This window comes from Corvus kubaryi, unplaced genomic scaffold (assembly GCF_017639235.1).
Source record: "Corvus kubaryi isolate FWS band 111438036 unplaced genomic scaffold, C.kubaryi_AGA036_p1.0 71, whole genome shotgun sequence".
NCBI classification, from domain to species: Eukaryota; Metazoa; Chordata; class Aves; order Passeriformes; family Corvidae; genus Corvus; species Corvus kubaryi.
In genome coordinates, this window is record NW_024582059.1 from 19,322,649 (window position 1) to 19,342,720 (window position 20,072).

Consider the following 20,072-nt stretch of genomic DNA (forward strand, 5'->3'; position numbering starts at 1 on the left):
CATATCAGACAACTAAATTCCTAAATTTCATCTATCAAAACATCTTAAAGAAATAGATTTTTCTCTGCATAGGTTAGTCTTAAAACCTCTGCAAATGGATGAAAAGTTTCATTATATTTCTGAAACTGTACAGTGCTGGTAAAAAGGTTTCAGCTGGCAAGTTTTGATCAAAATTGTTCACTCTCAGAGAACAGAGATTCACCAAAACAAAAATACTCACTGTCAATTTATATTAAGACTTAAAATCTGACACCCAAGATCATTTCCTCTTCAAAAATTGCTGAGTTTTTGCCAACTAACCCATCCAAACTTCCTTCTCAGTCTGGGTCAAAAAGTCACAACTCTGTTCTGCAGACCACTGCAAGTCTCCCAACTCCCAGAAAACCTTGGGAGTCTGCAAAACTTGACAACTATATGCAGCAAAGCAGAGCTTGGAAACAATTCCTGGATGATTTCTGTTGCATAGCCAGAACCCATAATTCTTAGGCTTAGTTTCAACACTCCCAAATCAATACACCATAAGATACCTTACTGATAAGAATAAGCAATTTTACCTGTGCTGGGATATGAATCCATATTGCAGGATTCAGGAGAACATGATCACATAGCTGCTTCAGCAAGGGCACCCCATTGTGTAAGTTGCTCAGGTATTTCGAGAAGGCAAGGCAAAGTTCTAGTACAGCTCTGGAAATGTGGGCTTTGGAAGACTGCAAAAGAAGATCAGCCTAAGGAGAGCCCTGCAACAGTCTGGGAAAAGTATTTATCTCAAAAAAAAATTCAACATTAATGTAAGACATCAAGAAAGATTTACTTTACCTTTTCCAGGCTGTATCCTATCACAAGGAAGCCTTTACAGGAAAGCATCTGCTCTTGCATAGCAATAGAGTTCTTCAACAACTCCATGATGAATGCCAGTAAAGTAGAACTGGAAAACATGGTTTAGTAAACAAAAATGTTTTAAAGGGTTACAACAAGACAAAGTATTTCCAAATTAACACTTCCACTACACACCCAGAGATACATGTTACACAAATGCTCAAATCAGAACTTTTAAAACAAAAAGCAAGACTAAATTTTGAAAGCTTGCTTCAGAAAACTTCTTGATTTTATTCAGGCTTTTCTAACTTGGAATTCTGTATTCTAAGATAACCATACAAAAGCAAAATCCTTCTGAATTCTTGCAAAAAGGCAACAGTTAAGTTTGCACTTCTCTCTTCATATTTCACTTACAAACTTCTGCAAAGTCAGTAACAATTGCCATTCTGTTTCTTATGCTATCAGATGAGCAGATATTTTTCTAGACACAGCTTTGCTGTTGTACTGCTGCTAGAGGAAATATTCCTGTCAAGGCACTAGTGCCTGTGGATCAAGAATTTAACCAGTTGAAAACCCCTGTGTTGCTGAGCCAATTTGCAACTGAATCAAATCCCTGACTTATCACATAGATGCCCAAGCCTGAGCCAGCTCAGGAGACACCAGGCACAAAGAAATGGGCTGAAGGAATATTGTGACCATTCCTTTTAAGCAACAATATGGATACACATCATATTGAAACAGTCATGAAACTAAAAATGTAATGAAACAGAGCAAATTACAGCAGAATTCTAAAAAGCAATCCCTTTGCTTTTACTGCTGCTCTCTAACTTAGGAGCTCCGCCAGCTTCTGTGCCTGGATGATCAGAAGTTGGATGGAGTTGAAACAGAGCTCAAACCAGAGGAAAAGTCTAGCAGCAACACTAAGTAACAGTATCTTCCAAAAATCTGAAGGTTAAAAAAAAAAAGAAGAAAAATTCCAAGGAATGACTTCACGTAGCTGAAAAATTCATCCTTTCCGGAGTTTCTCTTGAAGCCTTCCTGACAGAATTCTCTTCATGACAGGAATAAGCTCAAGAGAATTATCCATAATTCTGCTACACAAAAAAACCAAAAAAACCAAAAACAAACAAACAAAAAAGAAACCACAAACAACCACACGTTGTCAAGTATAAAATCTGTGTACATTTTGATTCTCTGTGAGCTTTCACAGAACATTTCATGCAAACAAGTACATCACTTTGAGGTCCTGCCTGTAACCTTTCTGTTGTAAGATAGAATTCATTGTTGCACAAGACAATGCAAACTACTCTGCCATTTGATAAAGCAATTTCCTTTACTTCAAAGGAACAAAGCCCAGGACACAGTAAGTTCATGCACTCACCAAACAGTTGTGTCAATGTGGTCTGAGGAATATTGCCTATAATCCAACTGTGCAAAGAGAGGGAAAAGCACCTGCACTCCTCCAATGGAGTGCAGGGCACTTTGGATTGAGTGCGTTAAGACCGCTTTCACATCCTGACAAAGAAGAAACGAGAAATATTGAAACCTGCTTCAAAAACCAATAAAAAGTACATTAAAAACAGCTTTTATTTCTTCAATATAAAAACTGTACTATTACCAAATAAAAAGAAACAGCAAGAAGAACGAACTGACTGCCACAGTCACACTAAATGTCCAGTATGCCTGACCTACTGCTTTAGATACAGGTACCTTTAGGTACAGATCTACAGTGTAGATCCTCATGTGAATCTACAGGAGGTAGCACTCAAAGCACAGGGAAGAAAAGGATTTCACATCAACAGGGCAAAGGATGGGAGACAGGGAACATCTGTAGGGGAGTGAACATGTGAGAAGTGAGGAAGAAGGATTTTTTTTCAATGCGAATACAGCATTTGTATTTATTCACAGAATAAGCCTTTTTCTTAGGATTTTTGGGCATCCTCTTTAGTTCAAGAAACAAGGGCAGGGCCAGCCCAAAAAACCCCAACCTACAAGCAATTCTATCTCTTATCCAAATCCCTATAAAACTGGATTTTAGGTTTTCAGACAGAAATCATTTGTATCCTCCAAATCTATGACAATGCTGATTTACCTGCAGCATGAGGGCATGTGGTGAATGAACAAAAATAGAAGGGTTATCCTTAGGGGATGACTCTAGACACAGCTGTGCATCTGTAGCCCTTGGATTGTACATAAAAGCAATAGCACTGGAGAGTTTGCCATCATATAGCAACAATTTGTGATGTTCATCGAGGAAGAGATCACTTTCTGCCTTGAACTTGAACGTTCCCTGGATTGGGAAGCAGGGTTGAGGAAGGCAAGAAGAAAAAAATTACATTAAGCACACTGAAGATACAGTCCAGAACAACTATTGAAAAAAATTATTAAAACATTGTTTCTTTAATCAAGTAGCATTTCATAAAGAAAGGTTCTCATAAAAACCAAAGACTCATAAGACCCAAAGTAAATTTTACACAATTAAAATGGCAGAATTTTTTTGGCCCCTGAAGAGTGTCATTGCCAAGACGGTGGGTAATGTAAAAGAACCACATCAGCTCAGAAACAGCAGGACTGCCAGCAATGTTCACTCAGAAGGAACTAATAACTGAGGAGCAGATAGAAAAGGAACCATCTTTTTTTAGCGTATATTTGTACAGCTGCTGGGGAATAACAGCCTTCAATTAGTGCCCCTCAGGCTATGGCAAAACAAACAATAAATCACTGCAACAAAACTAATCCTCAGCACTAACTTCATACATTAACAAAACCCCACTAGAACAAGCAACTATAAAGCCACATTTCTAAAACAAATACATCATACTTGATCTAAAGTTTTCAGCCTCAACAAAAATGTGAACCAGAGATAACAGTTGTGTTCTCCCTCTGCCAACCACCAACACAGAAATTTTGAGAGGCAAACAGGAGCACCATTCTTTTTGTTTAATAAGATATCAAGAAACTGAATTAATGCTTAGTTGTAGCTTGTAAGGCCGTACATAAGCTTACTGAAGAAACATGGAAGAGTTTAATAAAAAAGCTTACACCATAAAATTTTTTTTTTGGGACACAGAGGTATCACAACATTCTTACCACCTACCATAAGGAGTCATAGCAGAATTAAACTTAGAAGTCAATTCTAAGGTACCTTATATCCCAGGCCAAGCTGATAAATGGCAAAGATCTGAGCAGCATTGAGAGCCTCACTAAAAAGGTAAACAGATGTCATCTGCCCACAAAACACTCGATTGGCATCTGCTGTTTCTGAAGAACCCAGGAAACATTTGTCAAATGTCTGAAAACAGAAAAGAGAATCCAGTATCAGGGTTCAGTCCATGCTACACAAGCAAATCACGCAAAAAATCTGCATTTTATCAGGGAATATTTTTACATTAACAAGTATTTGATTGTCGCAGCAGAGACAAATTTTAACAAGTTTCACATGTATAAAAGCACAACTTACTCCTCTATCAGAAAGTTACTATTTTTATTTCAAAATTTTGTAAAAATGTATAAAATGGGGGAGGTTTATGGACAAAATGGCAAAGAATGTCTATGTAATCCATCAAAATGATCAGCTACAGACATTAGTGTGCAGGGATTACTCACATCACTGGTGTTGACAAACCACGTTATTTCCCCATAAGATGCCAGTTCCCCGTTCACGTAACACCGGAGTTCGCTGTTCTTCCAGCGGTTATAGATGTGCACTATAGTCACCATGTACCACTAAACAATAAAAAAACAGTTTCTGTAATTCTATAGACACTTAGGAGTAGCTTAAGCATTCAAGTGGGGCATGGGAGAACAAATTCAACTCTTTGTATGAATTAAATTACAACTGAAAGATGTATTTTAAGTAGAAAAGATTAGTAAGTCACTGGTGAGTTTTCTCACATTGCTTTGTCAAAGGATAATATGCCTTTTTTTCCATACAGAAGCTTAAAAGGTATTTATGGTATATAACTCAAAAAATCTTTATGACAATGCTGAACCAAATCTACACTGAAACCACTCTGTAAATAAGTTCCAAACTGGGTTACTCTTAGCATGATGAACTACTACAAATGCCATTCCAAAGAGCAAGGATGGCTCCAGACTAAAGCCTCTCAAAGGCTGTGCATGTCAAATTATCACAAACAGAAGCCATATTTACAGCAAGGGATTACTGATAAGAATTCCTGAGGAAGCCTGTCCTCCCACAAGATGTTTACACCAGTTGTTCCAGAAACATCAGCAGGATATCTAAGTGAAAAAGGGAATGTTCAACACCACATAACGCTACCTAACAGACAAGCCAGCCTTGAACACCAGTAATAAAATCAGCTCATATTTTAGTTGTAAAATTAAAAAGAAGTAAGGATTCAGAACACAAGCTTGTTTTGCTTATTCCACTGTAACTGTTTTTCTACAGAAAGACCAGATTTATCAACAGCTACAACACACACACCTAATGCTGTTCTACCAAGAACCAGTGAGAAACGATGCACTCCAAATCCAAGCAGAAAAGGAATTATTTTATTATTTACACGCTAGGTTGTGTATCTTTGCACGTGAGAGAGCATTATATGATTGGTCACTTGACCAGCCACCCCCTAGATGGATTGGCTGAGGTTCTCTAACACCCATTCAAAATATTTTTTCCAGAGTACCAAAACAAAGCTGGAAAAAAAACCCAGGTGCAGAGATAGAGAATTAGTTTACAAAACCATCTTTCACTGTTTTTCAGCTAAAGCATGAGAAAGAAAATCTTAACAAAATGCTTCAGCAGCTGGAAAATTCCTCTGCTCCTGCCTTTGAGCATCCACACACCACCACGCTACAATTTTAGATTCATGAAACCTATTTGAAAGATTTTATTATTTTTACTCACCTTTTGTGGCTTGAAATCAAATTTCACACAGTGCTGGAAACCTTTTCCCTTTGATTTTATGGACGTTACAATCAAGCAGCCTCCAACAAAGTGAGCAGAATAACCAAGTCCTTTGTTTGTTCGAAAACTGACAAATCAGAACAAAATCAGCACAGACACAAATGGATGCAGAAATCATTGAACAATTAATAGAAACTGAACATCAGCAATATCAGTTTTACATAATACTCACCAATATAAATAAGGCTTATCCTTATCCACATTAATATTATTTACAGGATCCATTCTTAGCCAAGTGTGGAAAGTAAATCCATTCTGGTATGGCCACTTGGCTATAGGAGGTAAGGCAATAGCCTGAAGAAAGCAAAAAGTAATTCATGGAGAAAGATCAACACAAAAGTGTGCAGCTTAAGATACACTCTACAAATATATGCTGATAAACAGAGATACACTGCAAATGTGTACAGTTTCTCTATACTAAAGAAAAAAATCTGGCCTAACTTCTGTTCACTTTGTACTTGATATAATATTTAATTAACCTAAATATTTTAAAACTGACCTTTATATCTCAAAAAAGATTATTAATAGTAACCTATGCTTCAAAACTTAAATCCTTTAGTGAAAGCCTTATGGAATAACGACTTCTCGAAATGCAAATTCAGGTTGGTTTGGTTTTATGGTAACCCGACAGAATAATTAGATCCATTCTCACATAGTGCTGGTAGTCAGGAAAATAACTGATCATAAAGGCAAAGCTGGCCACATTTCACTTAAAAAATTATTTTCTCTCCTGAAATCCATATCTGTGTAGGCTTCCAGTGAGAATAAGACAGAATTATAAACTTCCTCAAAAGAAACACAATACAATCCCCACCAGGCAAAATCTTCATATCAAGCATTGTGTTTGTTAGTGCAAAAGCCCTTGAGTTACAGTGTGGCAACACAAACAAAACAGTTGTTTTGTTTCAAACAGCTGGGGTTTTAGTTTTTTTCGTTTTTTGTTTGGTTGAGTTTTTTTAACATTACTATTAACTTTCTACTGGTTTGCTGCACAGGTTTGCAATACACACTTCAATTAAGATTGCCATAACCTCTGATCAACAATGCCGTCCAGGTGATCAATGCCAATGAATAAAAAAACATCAAAGGACCAAAGTGTCTCCAGACATGCTATTATGTTCCCATGCTCCATTCAGCTACTCCTGTCCAAACAAAATGCTATACATCCTTCTCTATACCAGCCAACTAACCAGTCGCCCTGTCTTTGCACCCAACTCTTGGGAACCGGTAGCACTATCACTTGACTTTACTCACAATGGATCACAGAGTAATTATAGTAAATAATTTCTTAGACTTCTTAATTTAAATATATATAAAAATATGCACATAAAGGTTACTGAGGCACCCCAATATCATAACATATGGTTCAAGCATTCAACATAATTAACAGAAGTTAAATACAAACCAGAAGTTAAATACAAAACCATGAATAACCAAAATGAACAAAAATATGTCTCTCTATTGCCAAGTTCTGCTGCATGTGATAAAACTGCAGGAGCACTTTTCTAATAGTCTGCATTTTTCAGTCTCCAAAGTTTCCATTCAAAAAAATAATTCATTATGTCATCAAGTTGGTGAAATTCAATCTCAAGCCACCAAGGCAGAAAGCTAATGGGTTTATGTGAAGAAAACTGCCAAGAGTCATCTGATAAATCTTATTCAAATCTTATTCTGAATTAAGCATGAAATTTTGAACATAATTTTTCATTCTTCAATTGTAGAAGCAAAAGTGTTGACATACTTGAATTCCAACAGAAGATTCTGCACAGGGTTTTCCAAATGCCTATTTAGTTTCAAGTTCTTTTTCAAGTGAACACCACAAAACTTAATCACATGAACAATTACAAAAAGACTAATCATTGCTAAATTTAATCCTTTTCAGTATTATTCAGCCTATAAACGTGTAGGAACAACACTTTCTAAAAGATTTCTCATAAGCATCTAGAGTGAAAAGCAGGTATATTCTCCTTGCAACAAGATTTAACTGAACCAGTCTGAAAAAAAATTACAAAATATAAAAAAGCAGCCTCATTTGTATCCATTCTTTATGAAATAGTATTTGTCCTTCTGTAGTGATATTGCACATCTATTATAAACATGATTATTCAGGCACTAGTGTAGGTGTCAGGCAGAAAACAAAATTTGGTTAAAACTCTATGACAATGACAGATGAGACAAAGAACACCACAAATGAAAATAACCAAGGGCCTTAATAGAACAATGAATAAACAAACAAGAAACTTAAAATATCTACATACTGCAGCACTTTTTCCTGGAAAGTTGAAGAAGGCATCAGGTCCATACTTCTGAGGCATGTGTTTTAACACAGACAATAACTTTCCAGCATGTGGTGGCTGACAAAGAGAATTACTACATTTGTAAATAAATAAAACAAACCTGTAAGAAAGAAAAGACTATACACACAAAAAGCAAATTCTAACACATTTTAAAACATTGCACATGGGTAAATAACACCCTGCTAAGACACTGAGGACTTCTAATAAAACATTAACAGTCATGAATACCTTCACAAAATATAAAGTAGGTGCCCTGAAATACAATTAATTTGGTAACTTCAGTAAGGATTTGAAGGCCAGAGCCACTCTCACACAGCATAAGCTAAACTGACTCTGATCATTGATTCCTGCCTCTGTCATTCCCATCAGCTCTCTGCATGATTTTGCAGTAAGCTAAAGAAAGCAAACTGATCCAGATGAAAACTAATTTAGGGAAAACAAATGAAACCAATTTTTATTTACAACTGTTCTGGATTGCGGCTGGGTGAAACCTGTCCCAGCACAAGGGAGATGGGGAATACCCAGCAAAAAGAGAGGGAAGATCAGCAGAAGGATTATTTTCATCAGGACTACAATCATATATTAGATTAAACTGATCTGGTTTATACTTTCACAGAAGTCCATGGAGAGAGATTCAAGTCCCAAGCGCAGTTTGGAGCACCTAAACTGAGTGCTCAGTGTGAATACTTAACACTTCTCCACGACCCATATCCTGCTGATTTTATTGTAATACTCTGCAACTATAAATTCCAAATCAAGTATATGAGCTCACAACAACAGAACAACAGAAAATACTCATCCTAGTGACAAGATAATTTTGTGTGTTGTCTTTCACCACACAATATCTCTCTGGCAGATCTATTTTTAAACTACAATTTTATAATCCTGACATTTTCCTGAAAGTGCCCTTTGTCCCCCTGTTGTAAACAGTTACCCTCTGAAAACTAAGCACTGCATGATCCATTACAAGTATTTCAAATGTACCAAAAGTGCAGTCAGTGAAGGAGTGCTTCAAGAACCTGAGTTTAAAATGAGGAGGAAATGCTGAGAACTCCTTAGATGTCTGTAGGGCTATAGAATTTGACCAGGTAATTTGTGTTGTAGCAAAATACTTGGTATCTTTACAGTTCTGCTGAGTTTAAGATTTATGGAGTTGTACAACTCCTTGGCAATCCAACTGTGGGATTTTTCTCTTGCTTTCCCCTGTATTTGGTCTTTAATAAGGAAAGGAAATTAAATGCAAATAGCAGGGAGACAGGAAATGAAAAAGTTAATGTTACAGAGACAACTTTAATTCACCTACAGTTAAATATATTCTCTATATTCAATTACTAAGTTTAAACCATTATGAAGTTTAGAATATTGTTATTTAAGCAGGTTAAGATCTCCAAAGTTATTTATTTCAAAGGGCCTTTTAAAATTTGCTGTATTATGTGTGCATACTTGCTTTTATATGGTATACTCTCTTTAAAAATTATTTGAAGTCAACAGAGACACTGCTACCTTTCCTCTACACTAGGCAGAGTATTTAGAAATAACAGTAGCTGAATTAAAATTCAATGCAGGTCAAATGATTGTTAAAACAGCTCCCAAGTCCAGTGAAACAACAACTGTGTGTTGAAGAAAACTTTATCAGGTGGTCTCTACAACATACACGTTTTCACTTTAGGGAAGGTGGTTTCTCAGCTGTAAAAGGGTCCTTTTCTATTCCACACAGAAACGAGACTTTTCATTTGGACTTAATTCCTTCAGTTCAATTTCTGCCAGAATTCTTACTTCCCTAACTGGATAAATTCTTTTAATCTTCAGGTAAGGTACAGCAATGTGAAAATGGGAGCAGGCAGAACTGCCTATGTAGGCATTTTTTATTTATTTCTCTCTTGTGACTTAAAAGAAATTTAAGCCTTTTTCCTTCAATTTCACATAGCTGGAATCAAAAAAATAAAATCATGTGTATAAAAACACTTAAGAGTCACCTTATTATTCCCAGGTGTTCAAAAAGACCAATGCAGTAATGTAACTTCACTATTCATCTCTCTGTATTTTAATTGCTTGCGGGTAAAAAGATTATTTATATAATACAAGAAAGCTTCCTGTATTTTTTGGTACATTCAAAACTTGTTTATCATGAAGTTTATGGAACAGTCTTAGCTTGCGAAAATTAGGAAAAATATAAGCAACACAACAAAAATTGTTTCAGTTTTGTGTTTTCTTTTACCCATCTCCCTTTTTCTCCTTGCAGCTTGCTGAAGAATAACTTCAGCTCTCGAACTGTCAGGTTATAGCTAGCCAACACACCCAGCATGTCCACTAAGAGATCTAAAAAGGAAAAAGAACAGCAATGTAAATGCTTAATAAAATGCAGTGTCAAATTTTTATCATCTAATTAATAACTGTGTCCATGAGATTTTGCATAGAAGCAGCACAGTTTGGGTCCCACACTGGGAGAAGCTGTACCTGCAATCATGTTGTCAGCTCTATCAATCCTCTTGAGCACTTGTTCCACGAGCCCCACTTCTGTGCAGGCCTGGAGATTCCGTATACTTTTCTTCAGGATTGCTGTAAACATGCTCCAAACCTCGGCCTGGCAGGTGATGTCACACTTATCCAGTAAGTCCACCATGCAGGTGATGCCCTCTCCTTCTTGGATGATAAAGTTCATTTCCAAGTCAAACTGGCCCCCGACGAGCTTTCAGAGAAAAGTATTTAAAAGAAGAAAAGCTTAAGGCAACTGTATCAAAGTACTATTCCATGCCTAAAGCCATTAATTCTGTGAGAAGAAAACTATCAAAGATACAAGGCAAAAAAAATAATGAGGCCAATATCAATGTATCCTCTTATTTTTCTTCTGTTTCAAGTTCTGTTGAGTAACAAAAGTGCTCTTAAGGTGTCACCTACTATCAGACAGCTGCTGCAGAAAAACATTTGGGTAGTTTAGGATACAGATGTCCCAAGTTTACAGAGCTGAAAAGTGAAGACACCAAGTGAGTGTTCTAAAACAGGTGAGCACAACAAAGCAGTCAAAATATCTTAAATGGCCTGGACTGACCCCAAAAGCTTTCCTTCACACGTGCTTAACAAATCTCCATTAAGAGGGAAATTCTAGCCAAAAGGAGCTGATGCACATCAGAAATATTGCCACTTATGAACACTTAAGAGACATTCCTAAGACACTGACTAAAGCCGGTTAAGAATTAACTGCCAGGTTCATTAGCAGTCCCAGGTATTCAAAGGAAGCAAAGGCTTACTGTATTTGAAGGAATGTGGAACAGCAGCACTGTTCCAAGCCTTTGACTGTGATTTGGCTACAACACTTAGATCCTGTAATATTTCAGGTCTCCTAGAGGCAAGTTTTGTTTGAACATACACTGAGTAACCACATATGCCTGTGTAGAAGAGGTGGAGGGGGGAAGGAAATAACCTGCTCCACTCTCACTTGTGTACTTAATAAGATAAAAATTCCAGCTGAAGGCAAAATGCGTTATACTAAGTTAACTCCTTTATAAGAACTCCCTCCATCCACTTTTTAAACTTCTCTTGGACTTTGGAGTTGTATAAACCTTAAAAACGTGCTTACCAAAATACCCATTATATACCAGCATGCAAACAGGAATTCAGATAACATTGACTCAAATTATCAAAATGGACTCACGACCAGAAATATTTCAGCTCGTTCTCACTTCTACAAGTTTGTGTCATTATTTCTGTCCTACGTGGTGTTCCTTTCACAGGCTTTGACCATTAACAGCTTCAATACTGTCACCTGCTAAAATCACACCATGTCAAAACTGCCCCAAAACCCATATACTAACTTGCTTCCATATTAGCTCCAACAGCTTCTCTCAGGTAGTCAGGATCCAAAGATCAACAGAATATACACTCTTCATTAACCACTGAAATTACCATACATTTTCCTCAAGTGTCTAAACCTTGTCACTTTGAAGAAGCAATCTTTGGACTTCTGGGCATAAATCACTAATGCCAAACACCACAGGAAGCAGAGAAAGTTACTGCTTTTATGACAGAATAGACAACGTCTCATGGCAACAATTTCTAAACACTAATTTACACTTTTCCATTTTCTCCCCTCTGGGTCATGAAAAATAATTATGCAATTTACTATCAGATGCTTCCATAATATCTCGGGAAACAGCAAGAACTGAATGGGGTGGCTTGAGTTATATTCCCAGCTTCTCTATATCAACTCACACTGTCAACTCAAACAAATCTATCAAATCATTACCACTCTCCAAGCTTTAGTTTTCCCCTTCCAAAAAAAGGTGGAGCAGAGGCCTACCTCAAGAAAGCTCTGTAGGGTATGCTAGGCAGAACAAATTAACATAGAATTACCTCAAAACAAATGCAAAGAGAAAAATACACCCCCCCCCCAAAAAAAAAAAAAAACAAACTCCAACAGAACATTTGAAAATGTAAAATAAATAACCTCATTTCACACTGAATTTATCCTCTACAAAACTGAGGTATTCCTCAAGAAGCTGCTCTTCTTAAAATCAAAGTAAGAAACAAAGAAAATACTGTATTCTGTGTAGAGAAAGAACAGCTGAAGGTTAAATTCTAGCCACAAACCACCTGCTAATTCTTAAAAAGAAATTCATCTCCTTATGCATTTGGTTTTAACTATCAGCCAGCCATCAATTATCACACCAAAACCATATACAGCTACTGGAGGTGACCTTACCTTCACCCTATAGTCTACACCACCAATCTTTCATTTTTGGCTACACACACTATTATCAGAACCCACCCATCCAGGAAGCTGTCAAATTAGGTTTCCAATCTAATCTGCAAACACAAGCATTTCAGCAAGCACGTTCTAGGAATAATATGCTATGGTAAAAAAAAAATTACCATTTTAACACTTCCTGTGAGGGAAGTGAGGACAAAAAAAATTGCCAGGGAAAGCAGAATACCCAAGGCAGGGTGCAGCTGATGTACAATATGTATGCACACCCTTTAGAGACACACAGGCACACACACCCCACACTATTTCACATTAACCCTTTCTAATGGTGATTTGAAACTGATCAACCTTCAAAACACAAATTTGTTTCCAATGACAGGGATCATAATCCAGGTCCATGCATTGGCTAGTTATTATCTGAGCTGCAGTAATGGCTGTGCACAGCAAAATGTAATCTTCCCAAATGTCACAGTAAGTTATGAATATCTGAGCAGCTTAATGCACCTTACTAGCCATGAAGTGTGAGAATGTAATCTTATTACCTTTTTTATGGTTGTATTTTTTTGAATAATGTAGCCTTTGAACTGATGTATAGTCTTTCCTTGCACTTTAGCATGATTTGGTCTCCTGTGTCACACAGTACATTTTTCAAAATTCTCCAATTCAATGTGTTTTAAGTCCTATGCTGAGCTGCATAAACAATCTTTATAGCAACCTACAGGGTGGCATAACGTTTTCTTTCTTCAGCATGTAGAATTAAGTACAAGCTTACAGGAACGGTTTTAAAGGGCAGCATTCAAATACATCTTCACAAATTTTAGATTTTGCCAGTTATATCCACCTTCAAAAAAAATATATAAACTAAACCAATAGCTCAAGCTTCTCAGTAAAATGGTTCTACATTTAGCTGATTGAGAACCCAGAGAATACAGCAATTTTTAAATACACATGCAGAGAGCGTATTTCCCCCCCCTTAGAAAATTAAACTAATGAGAAGCCAACATAATAGCACTAATTTTTAGTATAAAATAGCACTACAACACTTCTAAATAAAACCAAGAAGGACAATTTAAACACACCTAACCTTTCTTTGCAATGAAGTGATGTGAGATATGAAAGGGATGGTTCACTGTTTGGGTAAGCAACTACCAAACTACTGCACGCAGAAAATACCTCAGAATAAACAGTCAAGCTCCACCTTCCTGAAAGAACATGATCTAGATTATTAATCTAACTTAAATTATTTATCCCACTAACAGATAAATATTTAGAAAGCTTACAAGACAACCCAAGAAAAAATTTTTCAATTACCTGTAACACAAAAAGAAGAAACCAAGTCCACAATCAGCATTTCTCCTGGAAAAGCTAAATTGGCTCTACTTGGGAGAACTACAGGGCTGGATCTTCATATTTTTATCTCAAATCTCCAAAAAAAGTCTTCACTTCTAAAGAGCTTCATCATCCTTCTGGTTGTTAGATAAACCACACATCAAGTACTTGCTTTGTTCCCCAAAGCCAGGAGGAAGGACTATTAGCCAAACTGTGACCTCCCTTTCCCTCAAGATGATGATTTTGCAATATCAGAATTGTTTCTTTAGCGTGTCCAAAACAAGGAGTATAGACATCTATTCCATGAAGAAAAAAAAATGCAACCAAATAAGCTGGTTGATTCTCAGTGAAAATTTTTTACGTTTATGCTTAATAAGAACCCACAAAGCTGGCTGTTTGTAATATTCTTTGCCTACATTTGTTCTTACCTTCCACCAACGAAATAAACCACCTCCCTGACTCCATCCCCTTTCACATACTCAGAAATACATCTCACATATTCAGAAACTCTTTGAATTTAACTGATTGAAATTTATTAATCATCATAAACAAATGCCAAAGATACAGGAAGTATAAGAATTAAAATCTCTTTAGGGTAAGTGTCTCATAGGGTCATGGGTGATACCAATTTGGTCAAATTCCCTGAAGGCACACAATAAACAGGAACGGTCAGCACCATGATACAAATCCAGATATGATAAAAAGATGGTTGTGATTTGGAAAGGCTTCTACAGAACAGAAGAGGAAAAACATTGGGAAAGAGTAACTCAGACATATTAATTTGCAGTAGTGCATTCTCTGCCCCTCGACCCCCACTTTTCCATGAAGTCTTTTCCATCACTAACGCAACACCTGGAGGTGAGAACATTAAAATCTGAGTCCTAAGAAGATTTGTCAGGAAAGCCTGTTAATAGTTTGGATAAGTACATCAAATAGTGACATTACCATGAACGTCAAGTCAGTGAAACAGCTCAGGCCCAGAGAGGTTAACAGGGAGGGCAAGAAAGGGGCAGAAAAAGCCTGGATGTCAACTTTTTTCTTCATTTTATTGCTGCTATATCAATGCTACATAATGCTCTAGAAAAACTAGAGAAAATACAAAGAACTGTGGGAAGACCCACTCAAGAAAGGTGAGGTGATACCTTCCAGCAAGACACAGATGATTTAAGGTCTTTTGGTACCTTGGCTCAAAGTTTAAAGTAAGTGAGACCATGAACATGCAAGTGACCAGTGACTCTTTCAGAGAAGGAAAGATTCTGCTCCAACCTCTTCTGTAAGCAGAAGATTCCCCTTGAATCTTGCTCTAATTTTGGACTTGGTTTCTCCCATTTTCAAACAAAACCAGAAACAACCCAAAAAAACCCCAAACAAACCAAAAAACCAAAAAACAACATCAAAGAGAAAACAGGTAATTTTTGCATAAAATTACAAACTTTTCCTGCTGATACCTCAGGCTGAAGTTGCCAATCTCCCCCATGCAGCATTACCCTACAGCTGCACTACAAAGAAAGAATACTAATAGTACTAATCTACCCTCTAAAGGAAAAAGGATGGTAAGAAAGGAAGTAAAAAAAAATTCTCCTTAATTAGCTGCTTTCTCTCCTATTGCCAAGTTCATAACAAAGCCTACAACTTCATCTACCTGGCAAATGAGAAGTCCATTTTAAACCAGGCATATCAAAAGTGGCATTGCACAGCAGCACTGCACCCACTTTCACCTTGATGCTTCTGTGGGGTTCTGTTCAACACTGCTATTAACTATGATCAAAGCTGGATCACTCAGGGAAAAACCACTCTCATTGCTTCCCTTCAAAGGGATGTAATATGAATGTTTTGCATTAAAATAAAATTTCTTCAAGTCTGTCTCTCATTTGGAAAACTGCCTAAATGTAAATTCAACACGCACCCAACAAGGTGTTAAGAGTCTACTGCTGCCACCTAATGTTGTGTTTGAAACCATTAGCCCAGAATTACATATTTTTAATACAGTGTCTCAGCACTGTATCATTCCCTTCCTCCTCCACACACCTCTATCAACAGCTCATATCAGCGTGCTTCGTCACCATGAAGAACAAAAAGCTGTGTCTTGAGGAAATAAGACAGGATAAAAAATCAGCAGAAGAGTTGACATTTAAGCACTGGCTTCTATAAAACCAGTTTCATCAACTTCACAAAAGAAGAAGTTACCCAACTTAACCAGGAAATTACTGGCAAATATCTCCTACCCAGTTCATCTGAGACATACATCAGTTCATTAAAACTTTTATTTAAAATGCACTTAGCAATGCATACATGAAAATTACTCTCTCAGCGAACATAACGAATGCAAAAAAGCACAATTCTTGACCATGTAGGTATGATACATATGAAGCATCCATCTGGTGGATGGGTTTCTCCTTCCCAAAAGAATGAGGTGGGGGGGGGGGGAGGAACAAACAATTTTAAAATACAATTATGCTATAACCAATGATTCTTTATTTACCCTAGCTAATAATCTAGTATTTTCACTCTACTTGCAAGCATTTTTATGTCATTAGTTCACTAGCATGATTAGGTCAGTTTGTAGCATGCAGCTGAAGGCCCAGTGAAAACAGAGCAATGCAAGGAAGAATTAGCTCTACACAATGCTTTTAAACATAGAGGCTGGGGAAACAGCACTATGATTTACAAATTTTATACCTTTTGGTTTTAATCTATTTTAGAAAGAGCTACTAACTACTTTTTAAAGTACATACCAAAACCTGAAATTCAGTATCTTATAAAGGGAGCAACCCCAGTTTCAAGTGAAATTATTAGCAAAGTCAGATTTTATCCTACACAAACAAATGAGGGGGGAAAAAAAGCCTATATTTATTTTACCAGCTTGGTATCCATTTAAAAGATGATCTCAGTACAAACAGCTCACATTAAAAACACCATGCCTGAACTCAAGACGGCTACAGCATTCCATGCTAGATGATCTTTAAGGTCCCCTCCAACCAAGCCATTCTGTCATTCTGTGACACCATTGTGCACAGTGCCTCTGCCTTCTCTTCTGGAAATTCAACAACAAATTCCAAAGAAGAAAGGCATAAACAAGTCCAGTATAAGGAATTTTTCCCTTCTCCCAGTCTTTACTGAGCCATCAAGAGGTAGGACAACTGATACAAAAAAGATTGCCATGAACACAAAACACAAGTGCCAGGGGCCCAGGGACCCACACCGGCACTGACCAAACAGTGGATAATACCCAGCAAACCTGCAGCCACTGGAAAAGTTCTGGTAGCAAAACAGGAGACAGGATAAAACTGATTCCCTACCAGATTTTGTCTGACACACAACACTGAGCATAGAAGCCCTTTGCTCCTGAGGAGGCTGCACCACTGAGCTTTATTTCAAATCCCTGAGGAAACAAAACTACCAAGTTGATTTTTTGCCAATCAAACTATTTTAAGACTCAATTTCAACACTCTCCAAACAGTGACTAAAGGTGTGTTTACAACACACGTAGTTTTCCTTGTTTGACTTGTATTATATATTTCAATAGATATTACTGCAGACTGTATCTAAATACAGCTGAAATTCCCATCTTACCAGTACCTGTATTAACAGCATTAAAATCTCCTTTTGTTCTAATTAACTTTTTCCAGCGTATCTTATGACACTGTTTAAGACATACAAGAAAGATATGACTCGGAGAGATCGTTTAATAACATGCAAATTTGTAGCTCCATACAGGAAATGAAATATCCTAAATCTTTACATCACATCAGATTCATACGTGCATTGAAAGCAAATAAATCATTTAAACCACGATACAGAGAACCTTTTTAAATTTGCATTTATCTACAGTAAATACTGCCATATTCTTTAATAGCTTGCTAGTGCAATCTTAGCAAACTAATGATTTATGGTTTTGACATTTTAAAAATCAGAAATCTGTCATTTTATGACATCCAGTAGAAAGTCTGCTGGAGTTGGCATTACATTACTCTGAATTTAAACTCAGATACATGAAACATACATAGCAAAGCACTGTACCAAGTGTCTATTTCATTATTCCAGCACTTTCCTCCCTAGCTACGTCTAAAAGTTATCTAATGTTTGTAGTTTTTTTTTTAATCTTCAGCAAGCAAGATACTCCCAGAACTGACAAAAAGGTATCACCCATCAGCAAGCAAACCCAGTCTGCTGTACACTGAGAGAACCACACCTCAGTCACCGAGCTGCATAGGTCAGTATCATGTCCTACCTTAAATCCTCTCCTGAAGGAAGGAGCCAAAAGATAACATTCCTAATACCACATTAACCAAAAACAAGTGCAGAGTGGGGAACAAACCCTACAGTCAGGATGGCTTTACAGGGAATACCCTGCTTGCACCCACTTCCATCAGACAGGACATTTACACTGTAAGCAATTTTTTTCTGCCTACAGGCTAAATCAGGAAAAAAACAACACTGCCAACCACTGCCACCACCCCTGAGCAAATATAGCTGCAGTTTACATATACTTGAAAATAAGGATCCACACAGAAGTTAGACAGGTAGGTTAAAAAGATCAAAGAGGACGGATTCCCACCGCCAGAGAAGAGACTTCTCTGCCAATGGATAGTGACAGAAAAAAACTTCAACCCTGGAAATACATTTAGAGACACCTAAAAAGACCAAAGATCAATTACCTGAAGCAATTTGCCCAGGCTTTCTTGCAATTAAATCACATTTTCTAATGTGCTTAGTATCCAGCATCTGAAAAAACTAACAGCCTGCTTTTTTTTTTAGTTATTTAAATGTAAAATATTACCAAATATATGTTTTCTTTCAACCAAGCTGGTGTGCAAAGACAGCCATTATAATTCAACAAGAAAACATTTTAAGATGCTTCATTTAAACTTATTTTACTTATGATTTTATGAATTACTACATTTATTTCAATTTGGCAAGGGAAATCACCAGTGTAGTAAACTCCTCCCAATTATAAAGAAGTACAAACAATTACATAATTTTTCTCGTGTATGCCAATTATACTGAACAGAAATACTTCTAAATATATATATAGATATATATCCACAACAAGTAAATAATGTACAATAACATTATATTTGAGCTTCTGAAAATTGCAGCTTCCTAAGCTAAGAAAACTAGAAAGAATGTGAATAATGCTCAAAAAGTCTCCCAGTGCATCCAAAGAGAGGTATGTGCACCCAAGCAAGACAGTCCTCTGGAACATGGAGAGAAAATACTTTTTGAATCAATACTAAAACTAAAGTAAAAGCTTAAAACAATTTTTATTTTATCTTTAACTCTTTTTAATTCCTGTTTTTGTATTTTTTACAATATCATATACTAATACAGCAACACAGATATAATTAATAAATAATATAATATAAACATATTATATAATAAATATTATTAATTAATAATATTAATAATTAAATAATATTAATATTAATTATATAATAAATAAATTAATTAATAGTATATATTTATTGGGGGTAAATGATCACCTCTTTTTTTTAACTGATGGTTTGTGCAATCAAGAAGGTTTGAAGACCACTTCCCTAGATGCCAGAGAACAGACAATATATCCCCATATTTTTCTCCAGATGAGTATATCTGCCTGGTATTTTACAGTGGGTTGAGGGTAGGAAGCCACCACTCTTTACCGAATCTGAAGTTTGCATCCTGCAAGTCTCATATTAGCAATTCTTCACAGAACTTTGTAACTTCTGACTTAAATTTGATACCCACTTTGTGACACTTGCAAAGTACATTATTTTAAAAGTGTGTGACAATGGAAGTCTACAAGTAAAAACAAGTTTATATGAGCTCATTCGAGAAAAAGTGTTTTGCTAGCTTGTAGAAACCAGGGAATAACAGCTCCAAGTAAAGAAGAACGGTGAAAGAAACAAAGGAAATTGCAGAGAAGTAACAAACCAGAACACATTCCAAACATGGAATTGTATACCAATAGCAAATAAATTTACAAGGGAAATAAACTGAAGCTCAAAAAGCCAAAAAA

General features: G+C 36.5%; 1 protein-coding gene across 4 annotated transcripts in view; it reads right to left on the reverse strand.

Moving 5' to 3' along the window:
* LRBA (LPS responsive beige-like anchor protein) overlaps nucleotides 1–20,072 on the reverse strand; it is a 375,341-nt gene that overhangs the window by 323,922 nt on the left and 31,347 nt on the right. For all 4 annotated transcript variants that reach the window (XM_042049819.1, XM_042049817.1, XM_042049818.1 and 1 more), the window contains exons 3-13: nucleotides 10,501–10,732; nucleotides 10,262–10,362; nucleotides 8,005–8,100; nucleotides 5,919–6,040; nucleotides 5,687–5,813; nucleotides 4,423–4,542; nucleotides 3,962–4,108; nucleotides 2,909–3,106; nucleotides 2,198–2,331; nucleotides 817–925; nucleotides 555–707 (exon numbers count right to left, since the gene is read on the reverse strand). In XM_042049819.1, the coding sequence (XP_041905753.1) occupies nucleotides 555–707; nucleotides 817–925; nucleotides 2,198–2,331; nucleotides 2,909–3,106; nucleotides 3,962–4,108; nucleotides 4,423–4,542; nucleotides 5,687–5,813; nucleotides 5,919–6,040; nucleotides 8,005–8,100; nucleotides 10,262–10,362; nucleotides 10,501–10,732 (1,539 nt within the window). The remainder of the gene's footprint in view (nucleotides 1–554; nucleotides 708–816; nucleotides 926–2,197; nucleotides 2,332–2,908; nucleotides 3,107–3,961; nucleotides 4,109–4,422; nucleotides 4,543–5,686; nucleotides 5,814–5,918; nucleotides 6,041–8,004; nucleotides 8,101–10,261; nucleotides 10,363–10,500; nucleotides 10,733–20,072) is intronic.